Raw genomic sequence first — 16,981 nt, 5'->3', positions numbered from 1 at the left:
TTAAAAGAATAGAGAAAGCAGAAACTCAACAACTTTTGGAGTGACAAATTATTTGTATAGACAATGTTTTCAGAGGCGAGGGACCCAAATTCCATCTTCGTATTCAAGTTCCACACCCATTTTGGAGGGGGAAGTCCACTGGTTTCGATTTGATTTATGATGCCATCAATAATGCCAAGAAGAACGAGCCCAAGTACAAGCTGATCAGGAACGGACTAGATACAAAGGTTGAAAAATCAAGGAAACAACTTCACCCTACCATGTTTCGGCTAAAAAAAAAAAAACTTTGAGGCATGAAATAAGTTTTTATTATTTAAGATAAAAAGAAAAAAAATGAGGTTGCAAAAGTGCTGCACTTGAAAAGAAAAAGATTAGTGATTGCAAGACCCTTCTAGTAAATGAAGATTCTGACTGCAAATAGTATGATGCACAAGTAGAAATTTTTTTTGGCATGGGATGCAGAAGGGAGACAACCGATACAAACTTGAATTCCAAACAGTAAAATCAAACCCCCTAACCCAATAGTAACGTCTATACTTGTATTCCAAAGTAATCAAACCAGAAACTCAATTACTTTTCGATCAAAACAGTAAAATCAATACTTGTATCTTCACAATATACATGAATTTCAAAAAGTTTGATGGTCATAAAAACCCTAACCCTAACAAGAAAAACCTTAACTCCAAAGTAACCAGAAAAACCCTAACCCTAGAACAACACTATCAAAACAAGAAAAATCATGAAGCTTGAAGGAGAGAAAAAAAGATAACATGTACAAGGTGAGAAATTTTTTACCTTAGAGCCCGATGTTTCTGGAGAGGAGAAGACGGTCTCTGGAGAAAAGAGCAGCACGCTCAAAATCTCTCAAAGTTTCTAGGGTTGAGGGGAGATTTGCCAAGCTCTTTGGTATTTATACGACACACCCCGACCTGGAAAGGTCAAAGCATGTTGGTCATCACCGTGAGGTGACGTAACCATAAGGGTAAGTGATGCAAAAAGTGAATAAAATTAAAACTAATTTGAACTAAACAGTGAAAGAGTGCGCAATTCGTGGGTTGAACCCACTACAATTATTCAGAGCGTAATAGACAGTGAGACTACGAAAGAGAAGTCAAGGCAACCAGAGTACACTTATTACATAATAGTGATAAGTTCGTACGTCTAAACATAAGGAAATGTCAGAACTACCGTGATTCCTTGAGTGCCGCAGAAAGTACAGCTATCTACGTCTTGGAGGGGCGAAAAACAAAGTTGAGTGGGTCAGCAAAACAATGCTTATAAGAAAACCTTTATCTTTGAATATACTAACCCATCGCCGTAAAACAAGTATAGTTTCCTCAAAACATACTACGTAAGTATGAAATCCAATATAATAGCCATATAACCAGAAATATGCCAAGTAAATGATGTATCATATGCCACAGTAATAATCATGTGATAATCAATATAACTAAGTGCTCATCCATTTAAGCTGGCACACAAGTTCGAACAGATGGTTTCTGACACGAACAGGACTTGATGTAATCAATATGCTCTAGTATTACGATCACGTAAAGACTGGTGCAAAAGCACATCACATACAAGTCGGATCGCCTAATGCAATCTACCCAACAAGACTGGCACCTAAACTTGGATCCAAGGTGAGCGAACGGTGCAGATGTGAACATACACGTGAAGGACTGGCCCTGGCCCTGGGGTGAGTACTAACACTTGGTGCAGCAAGATGAGCATGTATATAAGTATGTATGAATGCCATGACAGTAATATCACAACCATATAGCAGCATTTATCGCAATTTATATTACAATAATGATACTAGGCAAGTTAGGCGTAAAAGTGAAGTAAATACGCATTTATGGAAACTATAAATATATATAGGTATAAAACAACTGCCCACTCACAAGTACGTCGTTGGGTCGTAGCCCCCGAGCCTAGCTTAGCCTCGAAAATCTTCGGAATAAGTTTCCCCTATATGTGAAATAACTAAATAACATTAATTAAAGTACATAACAGCAACCTAAATAAAACCCCATAGTTTGCTCAAACATAGGGTGTAAATATATGAAATCGATATACTCGACGACACGAACACACACGTGTCAACCACGCGCCAGCCGGAGGCCGGACGCGCCCCCACGCGCCGCCTAAAGATCTAACCACGCACGCCCACGCGCCCCTGCGAGTACATTGTACTCGCCTTCTTCGCGAAAATCTGCAGTTTTGCAGATTTTTTGGCCAACTTCCAGAGCCCTTAACGAGCTCGATTCTCAACCAAATTCACTTATACAAAAAGCCAAATTAAAGCTAGGAATGTGATCTACCGATCCCAATTTACAGAAAGTTCGAATATAGGCCGTGTTGTTCAGAAATTTGGCCTGAAAATGGCCAAACGACCACGGTTGAAATTTTCCAGAAAACTAAAATTTTCTTCCCAACTTTTAAAGTTGATTTCTAACTCGTTACTTAACCAAAATCAGTGATTCAAAAGCCATTTTGAAGTTAGGAATGTAGAGAACAAGTTTTTACCTAGAAAAAGTTCAGTTGTGGTCGAGGTTGACCAGAAAAACGGTTTGAAAGTGACCAAATGGCCACGGTTCTTGAGTGAAAAATGACAGGTTCTCATTATTCTCGAGTTTCTGGGTAAAACCACACGTTCAAAACACAAACAAAGGATCAATAACAACCCATAGAAGTGAAATGAAGGTTCTAAGGGTTTCTCAAGGCTTACCAAAGCCATGCATGACCTGAAAATCGATATGTCAAACTCGTCGAGTCGACCTTCCGAGTTGGTGAGTCAAGACTCGTCTACATCATATTTCAAGGACATGGTTGTGATCGTGGGACTGAGATGATCACAATGGTGTAGTTGGTTTGTCACGTTTGTGAGTTTTGGTGTGTTTTGTGGTTGTTGCAGAGAGGAAGAAGAAGAAGAAATGTGGCGTGGGAGAGGGAGAATAGAGAGAGAGATATATGCTTTTCTGATAGGGGGACATAAAATAAAGAAGGGATGAGATAGCTGAGAGTGGAATAATGCAGAGAAGTGCACGGGATGGGTTTAAAAGGAATCCAATGATAAGTTTTTAGATTTCCTACAGTAAAAGGAAATCAAAATCTATCCGAAGTAGATATTTTTACACTTTAAAATTTACGCCTACTCGTACTAGCGTGTACAATTTAAATGCGATAGTGAGAAATAAAATGAAAAGCGATAAGAATAAGTCCACGTCACTTGCCAATAAGGGCATAATCGTCAATACACATACTCGGGGAGAAATTACATAGGAAAATTAGGGACGGGTTGTCACATTATACATATCAGCTTGAAATCCTCCAAAATCCACCAAATCACAAATCCGTTCAAATCCACTTTCTTTTTCAATACACCTAAACTTTTAGAGACTTTCTAAAAGTTATGATTGAATACGCCTAAATTTATAGGGAATTGTAAGAAGTCTTTAAGAATCTCAATTGAATACACCAAGACTTTTATAAAGTCTTTTAAATTCTCAATTGAATACACTTGGAATTATTAATTCCCTGGAATTAAGGTTTATCAGTAATCTGTTCACATTCCTTAATTGAAAAGAAGAAAAAAAAGTATAATAATTGCATCGGTTAACTCAATATTAATTATAATAAATGATTAAACTAATTAAAAATTAATAAAATACATTTAATAATTAAAAAAAAAACATTTGAAGCTGCTGTCAAATTTGACAGCAACCTCTTTTGCTGTCAATCCATGTCATCGCCACATAGGATTTGACATTTCGGTTAGAGAATATTAGTGTGGTCTTTTTTTTACTGTTATAACTGATGTGTACATGAGATGATCTTAGTACTACGATCTAGTGGTATTCCTCTTCACTTGTAAATGAGAGATCTTAGGTTCGATTATCGCTAAAGATGAATTTAAACCATATTATTGCTAGTCCATTATGAGGCTAAACCCATCCATTCCATTTAGCATAAATAATATCGTTTGTTAAAAAAAATAATGAATGTTTCCATTTAATTTCTCATTTTTACAATTAAGTAGTTAGAATTCAAGTCGTTTAATAATCTTTTTTATTTTTTGGTAATATTCAACACTTGTTTTAGTTGTTTAGTATCCAATTTTAAAATTGGAACTTTAACGAAAAGCTTCCCCTACTATTTATTTTAACGAAAAAATACATTTTTACACTAAAATAATCATCTTTATCCTTTATTTTATCATTTTCATTAAAACTCAAAATTTTCAAGTCATTTTCCTTTTAAAAAAACTCACCAAGTAACTTTAGTCTTTTAAAAAAATAAAAAATAGAATAATTATTAACAGCTCCTAAATAAATTATTGTATGGACGTCATAAATTTTCTATTACCCATTGTGCATCGGATTTGAGTTCATTATCTTCTCTCATAAAAGTGATAACATCCATGGTAAAAATATAATATAATCAAATTAAAACGAATAGAGTTTAGACAAGTTAGAAGTAATGTAATTCTTAATTCTGAAATTTTTATTAAAATTGTCCAAGTTAAAATAATTTCCTCTTGATAGTAATACATACTTGTATTCTACGAGAAAATATACATTTTTCATTGTTGCGAACATATGAGTAGCTTACCTTTAATGACGACCACAACCCTTCTTTTCTAGAAAAATAAAGTTCTAATGATTCAGTGGTTTAATACATGCTTATTAGATGTTCAAACAATGCACCGTCTATCCAATAAAACCCTTAAAACTGCTTTAGGAAGGCTAAAAGTACTTTATGTCAATCAAAATCGCTTCTAACTATGTTTGAAACCCTTGTTTTATTAATAATATCGGATTTGTATCGCTCCGAACTTCCTTCTATTAAAAAAAAAAAAAAACTGAAATATGTAAAAGTGTAAATGGCCCATCTGGAATTAATGACTACAGTTTCGGCCAAAAACCAAAAATCTAAAAAAATGGAGGCCAACTACATAAATACATAAAACTATAGGGACCGCCACTGGGAAACTCCCTACTCTGAAGCTCTGATACAATGTGCGCACCAGTTACCAGCAAAAAAAATACATGAGCTGCAGCACCCAATCCCCAAATCCCTCTCCCCAAACCCTAACCCTAATTTCCTCCACCTCGCTCCGGTGACATGACCTAGAATCCCCTCCGTTTCTGTCGAGTTCAGCTCAGACCGTGCACCAATCAACGAGCACCAAACAAAATCCACGACGATGCCACCGCACGCCGATCTGGACCGTCAGATTGAGCACCTGATGCAGTGCAAGCCTCTGCCGGAGGCGGAGGTGAAGACGCTGTGCGAGCAGGCGAGGACGATCTTGGTCGAGGAGTGGAACGTACAGCCGGTGAAGTGCCCGGTCACTGTTTGCGGAGACATCCATGGCCAGTTCCACGACCTCGTCGAGCTCTTTCGGATCGGCGGCAACGCCCCCGATACCAATTACCTCTTCATGGGCGACTATGTAGGTCAGTTTGGGCATTTTCACATAGCTGTTGTTTAATTAAGTAATTTAATTTATGTGCTCTTGAGATTTAGAAATAGATTGAATTTTTGGATAATGTGGTTTGTTCATGTTTTTCTTTCAGTGAATTTTAGTAATTTAGTAATTTAGTAATTTAGTTTATATGGTTAAGTTAGTTAATATGTAAATGCAGCAAGGTGAAGCAGGCTGTTGCTTTTTTAAGAAAAATTAGTTTTTAGCTGGTCACTCTTGGTATTCTAAGGATTTGGGCAGGTTATGAACTGTTGCAGTAGACGATGAGTTTCGTGCGTGCTTTACCCTATAAGGATGAGCTTTGTGCTCGTTTGTGTTATTAGATTTTACTCAGGTTACCGCACTAGGCTGAATTTGTGGCCTCCTCTACTTCCCATGTCTAACCGAGTCACGAGTTTTGTACATTTTTACAATGCGAGCCTTAAAGTTAGTTTTAGCTCATAGGTTTTTTGTGTCTTTGTTTTTTTGGAATTTATAATTAGTTCCTATTCTGAGTAATGAGCATACTGTCAATTTTTGAAAGTTGACGAAGATAATAATTAGGCATGTTTTCATGTAAACATGAAATTGAATGTCATTTGAGTCTCTGACCATGCAGTTGCAATCTTATATGACAAAAGATGTAATTTAATGTTCCACTATTGTAGATTGTTCAATCATTTATTTTTTTTACCAGAATATGCCTGTGCAACTTTCCTTTTTCTTATGCAGATCGAGGATACTACTCTGTGGAGACTGTCACACTCCTAGTGGCCCTGAAAGTACGTTACAGAGATAGAATTACAATTCTAAGAGGAAATCATGAGAGTCGGCAAATAACTCAAGTGTAAGGCATTATTCTTTTCAAATGTTTTCATTCCAAATTCCAAAATTGCAACCTTACAAGTATTGATAGTGAAAACAAACTAGTGGAATTTGCCACCGATTCGGAGGAGGTTTTGGTTAGTCATGTAAGGAAGCCATTTATAAGTTGTAGATAACCTTTATTCGCCTCACTAAGTTGTCAAATACTCAAAGGAAGTAACTAAATTTGGTTGAAGTGATGTAAGAGTGATTCTTAAGCATCAAATCCTGATTTATATCAGTAAACTGTTGCCTTTTCAGGTATGGTTTCTATGATGAGTGCTTGAGGAAATATGGAAATGCTAATGTCTGGAAGTTTTTCACTGACCTTTTCGATTATCTGCCACTCACAGCCTTGATTGAGAGTCAGGTTTAACTTTTGAAGATATTATGTCCTGCATCATTATCTTGTTATTTCCGTTATCTCATTTAACAAGCATTGCTTCCTCCTCCTAGATCTTTTGCTTGCATGGTGGACTCTCACCTTCGTTAGATACGCTAGACAATATTCGTGCTCTGGACCGGATACAGGAGGTACACAGAAGTTTCAACTTCATTTTAAAATTCTATTTCGTCTTTGTATTCTCTAACAATATATTTTTTCATGAGGAAGTTTTATGTGTGTTACACTAACTAACACAACTATATAGCTGAGTTGCATGCTTACATAGTTGTCACAAATTGCTTTCCACATAGGAGGGCAAACTTGCCACATAAAAGGGCAAAATTGCATGCTTATATATTTTTTCGTGATTTTGCAAAATTGCCACATAAAAGGGCAAAATTGCCACATAAAAGAGCAAAATTGCATGCATTCGTATTTCATGGTATATGTATAGAAGATCTGTGGTAATTATAGTTTTCCCTCGTTTGAATGGAGCAGGTTCCTCATGAGGGTCCAATGTGTGATCTCTTGTGGTCTGACCCAGATGATCGATGTGGGTGGGGAATATCTCCTCGGGGTGCAGGGTATACATTTGGACAAGATATAGCAGCCCAGTTTAACCACACTAACGGGCTAAGTCTTATTTCTAGAGCTCACCAGCTTGTTATGGAAGGCTACAATTGGTCCCAGGTTAGTGCATAAGAAGCAGAAGTATCGTATCAAATTTATGCTTTCCGAGTTATGTTTTGAATTTTGTTTAATTATTTTAGGAAAAGAATGTTGTGACGGTGTTTAGTGCTCCAAATTACTGCTATCGCTGTGGAAATATGGCTGCAATTCTTGAGATTGGAGAGAATATGGACCAGAATTTCCTTCAGTTTGACCCAGCTCCTCGTCAGGTTGAACCTGATACATCACGCAGAACTCCAGATTATTTTTTGTAATCCGCATAGCTTACCGCCTATTAGCAATCTTCTCGCGTCGTGTTGCTTTTTGTAGATTTGTCTTACAAAGAAGATGAGTTTTGATGTTTAGTTGAGAAAGAGACGTAAAGAAAACATATCATTCTTTTGGTTAAAGTTGTTCTGCTGCTTAATTCTTGTGATTTATAGGATGATTTCAGTAAGACTTGTGTCTTGTATTAAAAGAGTTGAAACGAATGACGACGGAATTAGCGATAACATGTTCTTTATGAGCTGCTTTCAGTTTCCGATGAACGGAAAGATTGGTAATCTGTCGAATTAGGTGGTATCCAAGTGGTTTTTCCATTTACATGTCGGGAGACCGACACGGCTGAGACAAAAATAATCGATTTAGGGAGGGGAAACCTCCTTCATGGGTAAAGAGAATACAAAGTACAGGAAGTTCATATGCTTTGGGATCCATACATGAAGCAACGACTCTAGTGCAACAGAAAAACTCTCTAATGAACAAGAAACAATCCGTCTGCGGAGGTTCGCCCGGCCCTTCTGGTCCTCCGCGGCCGGGTTTGCTCCTCGGCTGTGAGGTTTTGACCTCACCTCTCTACCTTCCTTGTAAAAACAATAGATTTACAGATGAATTGGAGCTTCAAGCTATCTAATTAAGGAGAGAGGGTGATATAATGTAAAACATGTAGAACTGGTATAAGCAATTTTACCATCGGTACTATTAGGGATGCCGGAAAAATCTACGGTAACCCGTTGTGTTCCTTGTTTTCCTCCGGTGGCATCATGACGAGATGCCGAAGCTTCTGTAAGTTTTGAGTTATCTCTGTTAAAAGTTTTGTTCCTTCACTATGTTTCTCAAGTGTCTTAGCTGCATACTCTAACAATCCTGTGTCTGATTCAAGGACCTTCACCCTTTCACTGAGATGAGACAACATTGATAATTGCCTTGTTAGAGCAGCTTTGTTTCCGTTTCCTGTCAAATTCGAAGCATAAATCGGGTCATTTGTTTGAAACGCAAGAGATTTAACATGCTCGTTTTTCTACTTATGCGCGTGTTCATGTGTGCGTGTGTCTGTGTGTGTTACCTATCTCATCCAGATGATTAGCCGATAAGTTGCTTCTCTTATCGAGTTTCTTAATCCGACCGAGGAGGTAGGTTTTCTCCCCCTTCAAAGGCTTCAAAGATTCAGCAAGGGCTCCCTCTACATTCTCCTCCCTTGGTTGATCATTTTGTGTGTTTTCGCTGTTGAGCTCACCAGCAGAAGTTCCACTTTCATTTTTCCCTTTGCCTTCATCACCAGATTCGTAAGCGAATTCCTTCAGCAATCCGTATTTTTCTCTGTACGCCTCTACTTCAGCTTCTATAAGCCTGAGCTCCTCCTCTCTTTGGGCAAGCAGATCATATGTAGCTTCCAGCGCTTCTTGGTCATACTCCGCCTGTTCCTCCATCATTCTCTGATACTGCAAGGCCTCCATCTGAACAGCAGCTTTCTCTGCTTGCAGCCGGGTGATCATAGCCATTGCATTGTTCGCTGCCACAGCCGAAGCGCTTCTTTCTTCGTCTAGCTCCATGTACAATGCCATCAGCGACTTCCTATCTAACCGGACCTGCCTCTTCAACCGGTGCAAAATGGAATCACACTCTGCCTCATTTGGAGTGCTTTCCTCGACAGATTCCAAGGCATACTCGCCGGTTTTTTCAAGTGGCGATTTCCTCGAAATCCTCATTGCCACCCTAGGACTGTTTGTAGCCGAATCTGTAAGTGGGATTCCGAAAAACCTGTTTCCTTTACCGAAAAGAGGTGTCCTGTTTGCATCATCAGCCAAATCTTCGCCTTCTGCTTTCGGATCTTCCTTGACTGCTGCACAAATTCCATCCTCCGAATCAGTTAATGGTTGCGAAAAACCGAAAAACAAAAAACAGAAGGCTTAAACAAGTTTGGGAAGTGAATGAAGGCATATAAATAGACAAGGATGTGAGCAAATAATGCATAACAAGTTTTTACGTTACACTCACACTGAGAGTCGCGATTCGGCGGTTGTGATCCATACTCGTCCTCTGGAAGCTCGGACTCATGATCCGACATGAGTTTGAGTTCAGTGCATCGAATGTGGGGCAAGTCCAAGCTGCGATCATCGCTTCTCAAGGGTGCTCGTGGAGAAGGCGTGGGCGCCTGCGCTAATGCGCTGCCATTTTTCCCCTTGGGATAGGAGTTGGAAGAGGAGCTCATCTTCAATGGCACACCACAACACGAACATGAAACCCGAACAATGCTGTTGCTCTTCTCAACCTGCCCCGTCGTCTCCTCCCACGTCCTTGCCGCCTGCACACTCAGCTGAATTTGGTGGTGATCATCCTCGACAAAGCACTCGAGATCCTTGTGCAGGATCCCAACTAAGGACTTGTAGGTATCGCAGTCAGATTCTTTCTCGGTTGCAAACGAAAGCAGGCACGCCTCGCACATTTTTCGTATATCAGACAGCTTCTTGTGGTTGTGGCAATAAGCAAGATGCGAAACATCTTTCCTATGACCCTCACAAATGGAGTCATTGTAATAGAAACCCTGGTCCCTATGAACCAGAATGTGATCGATTCTGGTGCAGAGCCAGCACGGGATTTGCAGCTCGAAGAACTTGGCAAATTCGTTGGCAACAAACGCAAGGAACCCGTCAGCGAAGAGCAGAATGATCAGCGTCCATTCGAGCAAAGCGTAGATCACAAAATGCGGCACCCTCCCCAGCTCTTGCTCAACATAACGAGTAAAAGATCGCTTCGTCATACTGGTTTTTTCGCTGTTCCAACACGAAAACAACCATAAAACAAACAAATGCCGGCCTACTCTCTATCTGAATTCGTTCGGAAACAAGAGAGAGAGCACGACAATGGAGTCAAAAGTGCTTCCTTCTCAAAAGTGCTTAAGATCATGACCTTGGCGGAGCACGAAACCGTTCCGAGATCACGACCTTTCGCTGTGTGTTGGTGTGTGAAATGTCTAAAAGAAGGAGAGGGCAAGGTTTTCCGAAGCAAGGTTTTAAATTTTGGGTGGTGGAATTTTGCTGCCTATACATGGAAACATGCAAGAAAATTTGGTTTGGAGAAAAATGGCGGTTGTTAGGCTTGGCATGTACCTGAAATAACGGTCTATCATGCACTTGCCAACCAACTGGATTAGGGTTAAACGTCAGCGTTTTGTGAGAGGAGTCTGATCCGCTGATTTGTTCTACTTATAGCTTTGTGTTCCAGAAGAAATCTTGGGGGTGATAAGGACGTAGGTTAGTTTATCTATCATAAGCCTTGGAGTTGGAGGCAAATTTGCACCAGAAACATTGTTACGTGGTGTTATCATTTCACGTGTTATATTTTAAGTGTAATAATAATACCACATGACGGTGATCCGTGTACATGAAAAAAAATTAGGCCAAATTGCACAAATTTTGTACCATTTTTCGAAAGTAGGCCAAATTACACTTATAGTCTCTCTGGATTCACTTTCCTCTGCGCGCATGAAAAAACCACTCAAAGTTTTGTGCCATTTTTCGAAAGTAGGCCAAATTGCACTAATAGTCTCTCCGGATTCACTTTCCTCCACGTAGTTTTTTTATCGTTTGTAGTCTTGGTTTGTTTTGGTTTTAGTCCAATCCGTCACATGTTATAATTTAAATGTAATAATAATATTACGTGATAGTGTTCCGCGTACATGGAACAACCACTTTAAGTTTTGTGTCATTTATCGAAATTAGGCCAATTGCACTAATAGTTTCCTCGGTTCACTGTCCTCCCCGTAATTTTTTTTCTTGCATTTTTGTCTTGTAGTCTTGGTTTGTTTCACTTTTAGTCCAATCCGTCAACATCCATTTTAGTGCATGTCTTCTTTGACAACGCTAGATTCAGAGGAGTTTTGCATGACTCGGAAGGATTGGACTAAATAAAGCCACGAGGATGGAAATGGTAAGAAAAAAAAAACATGGTGACAAAAGTGAAATCTAGATGAAGTACGGGGAGCATCGGTGCAACTTAGCTTCGACATTAAGAAGATTAATATGGAACAACAACAAAAACAACACCCAAAGCCTTACCCCACTAAGTGTGGTTGGCTATACGAATCCCAGAACGCCACTGTGGCCAGTTAAGTTTTGCGCCAAGTCTTTCTTTAGCTCCGAGAAATGAAAAAAAAAGACGAAAATGAAAAAGCTAAACATGCAATCACATTATGTAGCTTCTACTCCAAACAAAGCTTCATACACCTCTAACCTTGCTTCTAGACAACTCCACGATCCCATTGAATTATCTTCTGGAAAGCTTGCACATGCCAATGGAATTATGCAAGGCAGGCAGCCATGCATTTACTTCTGTAGAAATGTAGAATGTAGATGATGATGGCACTTTAACTGACCCATTCCTGGCATTTACATTGTCTTTCTGTATCACCCAGTAATTTGCTAACGATTGCTACAGAAAAATCGAATCACCGGAGTATCTGTCAATCTCAGAATACTTGTTGCGTGATTCGACAATGCAAACTACTCCATGAAACATATATTGAAAATGCAGTTCTGCAACTCACAGCAACAACAATTACTTTTGATATATGTGTACGAGTTTCAACGAAAATGTAATTTTGCTAATTGTGTAATCACCACATCCAGTAGTTCATAGATAACCATTTCACATTTCCTTTACTATCAAATCCATGCGATAAAAAAATATCGTCTATTTGGAATTCCATATGCAAGCTGACCTATTGGTTGTCAGTCTCTCGCATGGTGGGATAAAACTTAGCTTAATGACTGTAAAGGATGTCGTTTGAAACCCAAGCAACTGTGAACGAGCTTAGCTTGTTGAGAGAACATTTGCAGACATGTAAGGCGATATGCAGCCCTGCACCTGAAATTCAATAGATTCAGTAAGAAATAACACTTGGTAATATTGGATGAGATAGAAATATATGTTAGGTGATCCGATATGCAGGTTCTTCTTTTCATTTACTGAAGGAAGTTAGAAGGGAATTAAAGCACTTCCAAACGAGCCTTAATGTGGCGAATCAAGTTCTTCCAATAGATTTCCAATAAAGTAGTAGTCTGCGAACGACAAGATTCTGATATTTTGTTCAGTGTATGTGAGTGATTATGCGTATACTACTGTAGACATGCCCATAACATTCTCCTAGCTGTTGTATAAACTTCCCTAACATGGTGCTACTAGAGTACTAGAGAAAATTTCAATCACAATCGAAGATCTCCAGTTTCTGAAAACGAAACCACACACATGCACATGCGCTACACCTAGCAACCCCTGTAATAGTGGTTAACTGACTGATTGACTATCCATGCAACAAGAACGTTTCTTCCCGAACTGTTATTCCTTCTCTAAGATCATATTGTATTTGGAAAAGGGCAAAGAATCCAAACTTGAATGCATGTGAGAGACTGTGAAGAAGCAAACAATTGGTCTGAAACATGTATTACATGGGAGGGGTTCAGTTACCTGCAACAACACAGTAGGAATTTGGATATAACCTTGCAGGAAAAGATTGACCTTCTCCAGAGTGACTCTTGGAACAGGTGTTATCACATATAGCAAGCCTTTGAATGTGTCCATGCCTCTCACAATTCCTATTTTTTTTTAAAAAGGCATCAATTGAAATGAATAAGAACCTTAGTTCAAATTGATTGCTTCAACCTATCTATATGTTTCTGCATCGCACCAACAATGAAAATCTGGATTTCCCTAATAACATAAACATAAAAAACTAAAGAACCTAGTTTCCTGGCACCCTGAACCAAGTTCTAGAACTAAGTCTTCTTAATTTTTCTGAAAACTCACTTCCACACGTATTGGAGCCAGAAAACATAAAATTACGAGCAAAGCTATACAAAATAGATAAAATATAATAGACAAAATGTTGAAAAACAGAGTAACCTACCAAGACCAACACACCAAGGTAAATCTTTCGATCCTCCAGAGCTAACTGCCAAGCCAACAATGGTTGCGTTCAAACTGTAGAAGCTCTCAGCACCTGGGACCTGGTATAAAAGAACTAAACTGTTACAAGCCTTAATTGAAATTATAATAGCAATTAATAGTAATAAAAGTCCCTTGGTTGTTGACACAAAATCAAAAGCTATGAGGTATAAAAGTAATCACCACTAAGCTCTCCCGTAACATTTTCTACAGACCCTCACAGCAAACAGGAATAGAATGCAAAATTCACTCGTACATGTAAAAGACACACAGATTTTAAAATTTCCGAAACTTGCAGTGAGTCGATCAACAGTCAGAACTAAGAACCGACCTGACAATGGAGATGTCTAATCTTGATGCTAGATATTGGAACTTCATAAGGAGGTTGAGAGGCCAGAGCATTAGCAAGTTCTTTGATTGTAGTAATGTTTAGGCTACTTGAAAAGCACTGCCTGAAATAAGCCAGTATTCGTACATCACGCAACAGACGTGCATCCTTTTGTACTAGAACCCTGCAACACAACAAAGATAATATGTCACGGGAAAATCCAGTACATCCATATAACTCCTTGTCTTCTTCCACCAGCATATGCTGCTTATGAAGCAAAATAATTTATGTAAATTCCCGACACTGGATCACTTGATTCAATAATCTTGTATAAAAGATGAATTCTTCTAAGCTTAACTAAAAGTGATCACCTCCTACATATATTTTATGGAGCATACTAAAGAGATTTGGCACTTGGTCTGAAACTAATGTGACCATTGCAAATTAGTATTTAATCAAGAAAAGAAGAATTATACATCATATAAATGATTCTCGAATTAAAAATTAATAATAACGAAATTAAATGTACTGGAAGGGAGGAAAAGCAATTAAAAAAACTGTACAAATAACCTGCATCCAAAATAAAAGTCTCCAGATATTCTTGAAAACGCTAAGACTTACGATCTATTGAAAGAGTCCTGACGAGCTGAATTGATCTCTATCAGATTTAGCATAGCATCATGATCCTCATCTAACCAGAATGCCCCACTTGGTAGATTCTTACTCTTGGCTGATATGTTTATTTTAACAACATGGGTAGGGGCAATATATTTCAACATATCCACCAATAAATCATAACCAACACCTAGTACACAAGAGGAATGAAGAAATCATATATAATATTCATATCCAAACAGCGATAACCATCAAAAGAAGATTCATAAAATAGCCACTTGGCCTTTGCCTCAAACGGTACATGGCTAGGATGAAACCTGCGAAAATTTAGTTCATAAAATATCTACAGAAAAAAAGCCAGAGGGGGGCAATTGACCAAGTGAAGAACAAACAAACAAGCAAACAAAACTACAGATAGGGAGATTTTGTTCAATCACAATTAAAAGAGAGGAGCAATTGACCAAGTAAAAGAGCATACCTTTCACCCAGCCAGGTGTATTCACAACAAGAGGCAATCCAGTCTTGGTAGGTCTATCACTCTGGTCAGATAAGCAGTATTCCTTCTTATAGTAATCATATAAAGAAAATATAGAATTCAAGTATGTTGTAGGATTCGTCTTCGAAGAAACATCACCAAAGAAAAGACATCTGAGAAAAAGAGACAAATTATAAGTCATCAGATTCCAAGATTCCCTTTATTCATTACATCAGACCTAGTATCAAAAAATCCATGCATGGCAGGAGAGAGAGGGAGAGGAGGACTGAACTCAGGTTAACTAGTCCCATTTCAAATTCTGTGAACCGAAAATTTCCAGCTTTGTAATTATAATTTTAACTCCAAGTCTTGTTTATACTGTGTGATCCAAAACCGATGCATACAGCTTTGATTATAGAGCAACTAATGTCTTCACTGAACCCTTACTAAGTCCCGAATTTTCATACCAATTGCATTGTTCCAAAATTTCTCAATTGAGAACAACACTCCATTCCAAATGCTATATAAGGAATCAACGTCTACTACAACATTGATGAGCTAAATTGAAATCTTTATGGTAAAAAATATGATAAACCATTTTCTCAGCTTGAAACTAGCAAAAAAATATACGTAACCTTGCTCCGAAGGAATGTCAAATTACAATATTCATGCCCTACATATTTGTCATCTACTACATAATAATGAGTGTATTCCGGTAAGCACTATAACTACTACTGCTAACAAGTTCAAAACCATAACGAGGCAGAGGACTGTTCATACCTCTCCGGTGTCTTCAGATGCGGGATTGTCAAATCTATTTGTAACCAAAAAAGAAAAGAAAACTCAATTAGCAATCAAACCAAACAAAACCGGTATTCTAACATGAATACATGATTAACAATCCTTTCAAATTCTAAAGCAAATTATTCACAGTAAGTGCAGAAAATAAACAATTGCCTGGAGTGGCTTCATCTATTACAGTGAGAGATACAAAACCAGGAGGACTGAACTCCGGTTGACCGACATCTGTATCCAAGTAACCAACTTTTTTATACCTGGAAACAAAATTACAGAAAAACATGGTAAAAAACAAACCTACATACCCAAAAAAGTAGTAAAAATTTAAATTCAAAACAAACCGAGTTAAAAGATGAAAAATTTATACACATTCACTCCCAAAACAGAGAGAATCCAGGTAAATAAGGTGACCCAATTCAGCTAACATGAAAACAAACACAAAGAAATCAACTTTTACTCAAAAAACTAATCATCAGAGCCGTGAATTTGATCAACGGTTACAAAGTGGGGAAAGGGAGCTTGAAGCTGACTGACCTCCGGAGAAAAATGTTGAGGAGGTGGCGGGAAAAGGTGGATTTTCCGCAGTTTTTAGCGCCACATACTAAGGCAATGGGTGGCGGCCAAGTGACTGAATCGTATGCTATACAGTCTGCTGCCTCGGACCACTCCGGCGGTATGTAGATGTTCGGCGACGGAGTTTCGGGTCCTGACGGCGAGGCCATCCCTCTCCCCCTCTCTCTCTTGGCTTCTTTCTCTCTCTACTGTGTGTTGCTCTGGAGCAGAACTAGAGCGGCTTGGAGGCAAAATTGCAATGTCACACATGCAGGTTTCATGATTTTCCAACGGAAAAAGCGTTTTACTTGGTTTGACCCACGACGGTTCCGGTTCGGATTCGTATTCGGGTTGGTCAGTGGTGGGCCGAACCGCCGAAGCCCAAAAAGTTCGTAAGATAGCAGCCCTGACCTGAGTCATACATTGGGACCCAAATCCGATCACCCTAGAGATTTTTCAATGTGATCGGTGGTATACTAGGTGTCATTATACAAATGATGGAATATTTATGTTAAAAATTTAATAATTTAAAAAATAAAATTTCTCACTACTTATATAAAAACACATGGTGTACCACTCGTGTTCTGGTTAAAATGAAAAATTTCT

General features: G+C 38.5%; 3 protein-coding genes across 4 annotated transcripts; 1 reads left to right on the top strand and 2 right to left on the bottom strand.

The window, feature by feature from the left end:
• The first annotated feature begins 5,022 nt into the window (after nucleotides 1-5,022).
• Nucleotides 5,023-7,897, top strand: LOC126626987 (serine/threonine-protein phosphatase PP2A catalytic subunit). Its single transcript, XM_050296400.1, has 6 exons — nucleotides 5,023-5,459; nucleotides 6,200-6,314; nucleotides 6,593-6,701; nucleotides 6,788-6,865; nucleotides 7,215-7,406; nucleotides 7,487-7,897. The coding sequence occupies exons 1-6, from the start codon at nucleotides 5,207-5,209 to the stop codon at nucleotides 7,658-7,660; spliced, it is 921 nt and encodes a 306-aa protein (XP_050152357.1). The 5' UTR covers nucleotides 5,023-5,206; the 3' UTR covers nucleotides 7,661-7,897.
• Nucleotides 7,898-8,314: 417 nt separating this feature from the next.
• LOC126626986 (probable myosin-binding protein 5) lies at nucleotides 8,315-10,698 on the bottom strand. 2 transcript variants are annotated; one of them, XM_050296398.1, is made up of 3 exons: nucleotides 9,663-10,698; nucleotides 8,731-9,507; nucleotides 8,315-8,618 (listed from the first exon to the last, which is right to left on the bottom strand). In XM_050296398.1, exons 1-3 carry the CDS (start codon nucleotides 10,423-10,425, stop codon nucleotides 8,386-8,388), a joined length of 1,773 nt encoding a protein of 590 aa, XP_050152355.1. In that variant the 5' UTR covers nucleotides 10,426-10,698; the 3' UTR covers nucleotides 8,315-8,385. The 2 variants fall into 2 exon arrangements, with proteins under 2 accessions (XP_050152355.1, XP_050152356.1); XM_050296399.1 differs by having other exon boundaries at nucleotides 8,731-9,504.
• A 1,508-nt stretch (nucleotides 10,699-12,206) lies between these two features.
• On the bottom strand, nucleotides 12,207-16,643 carry LOC126625122 (polynucleotide 5'-hydroxyl-kinase NOL9-like). The gene is made up of 9 exons (XM_050294199.1): nucleotides 16,358-16,643; nucleotides 15,983-16,080; nucleotides 15,806-15,839; nucleotides 15,029-15,198; nucleotides 14,557-14,740; nucleotides 13,939-14,119; nucleotides 13,570-13,669; nucleotides 13,131-13,258; nucleotides 12,207-12,530 (listed from the first exon to the last, which is right to left on the bottom strand). Exons 1-9 carry the CDS (start codon nucleotides 16,543-16,545, stop codon nucleotides 12,477-12,479), a joined length of 1,137 nt encoding a protein of 378 aa, XP_050150156.1. The 5' UTR covers nucleotides 16,546-16,643; the 3' UTR covers nucleotides 12,207-12,476.
• Nucleotides 16,644-16,981: the final 338 nt, after the last annotated feature.

Source organism: Malus sylvestris, chromosome 6 (assembly GCF_916048215.2).
Source record: "Malus sylvestris chromosome 6, drMalSylv7.2, whole genome shotgun sequence".
NCBI classification, from domain to species: Eukaryota; Viridiplantae; Streptophyta; class Magnoliopsida; order Rosales; family Rosaceae; genus Malus; species Malus sylvestris.
The sequence above is the reverse complement of the archived record's forward strand: the minus strand, read 5'-3'. Positions and strand labels throughout refer to the sequence as shown.

What these genes read in the sequence shown, in the direction of transcription:
- LOC126626986 (XM_050296398.1), bottom strand. Translation starts at nt 10,425, where the DNA reads ATGACGAAGCGATCTTTTACTCGTTATGTTGAGCAAGAGCTGGGGAGG. An exon ending in GCCGAATCGCGACTCTCAGT is followed by an intron (nt 9,508 to 9,662) that starts GTGAGTGTAACG and finishes GAATTTGTGCAG; the next exon opens with CAGTCAAGGAAGATCCGAAA. An exon ending in TAATCATCTGGATGAGATAG is followed by an intron (nt 8,619 to 8,730) that starts GTAACACACACA and finishes CGAATTTGACAG; the next exon opens with GAAACGGAAACAAAGCTGCT.
- LOC126626987 (XM_050296400.1), top strand. Translation starts at nt 5,207, where the DNA reads ATGCCACCGCACGCCGATCTGGACCGTCAGATTGAGCACCTGATGCAG. An exon ending in AGTCGGCAAATAACTCAAGT is followed by an intron (nt 6,315 to 6,592) that starts GTAAGGCATTAT and finishes TTGCCTTTTCAG; the next exon opens with GTATGGTTTCTATGATGAGT. An exon ending in AAGGCTACAATTGGTCCCAG is followed by an intron (nt 7,407 to 7,486) that starts GTTAGTGCATAA and finishes TAATTATTTTAG; the next exon opens with GAAAAGAATGTTGTGACGGT.
- LOC126625122 (XM_050294199.1), bottom strand. Translation starts at nt 16,545, where the DNA reads ATGGCCTCGCCGTCAGGACCCGAAACTCCGTCGCCGAACATCTACATA. An exon ending in CTCAACATTTTTCTCCGGAG is followed by an intron (nt 16,081 to 16,357) that starts GTCAGTCAGCTT and finishes TTTTGTTTCCAG; the next exon opens with GTATAAAAAAGTTGGTTACT. An exon ending in TACACCTGGCTGGGTGAAAG is followed by an intron (nt 14,741 to 15,028) that starts GTATGCTCTTTT and finishes CTTGTGTACTAG; the next exon opens with GTGTTGGTTATGATTTATTG.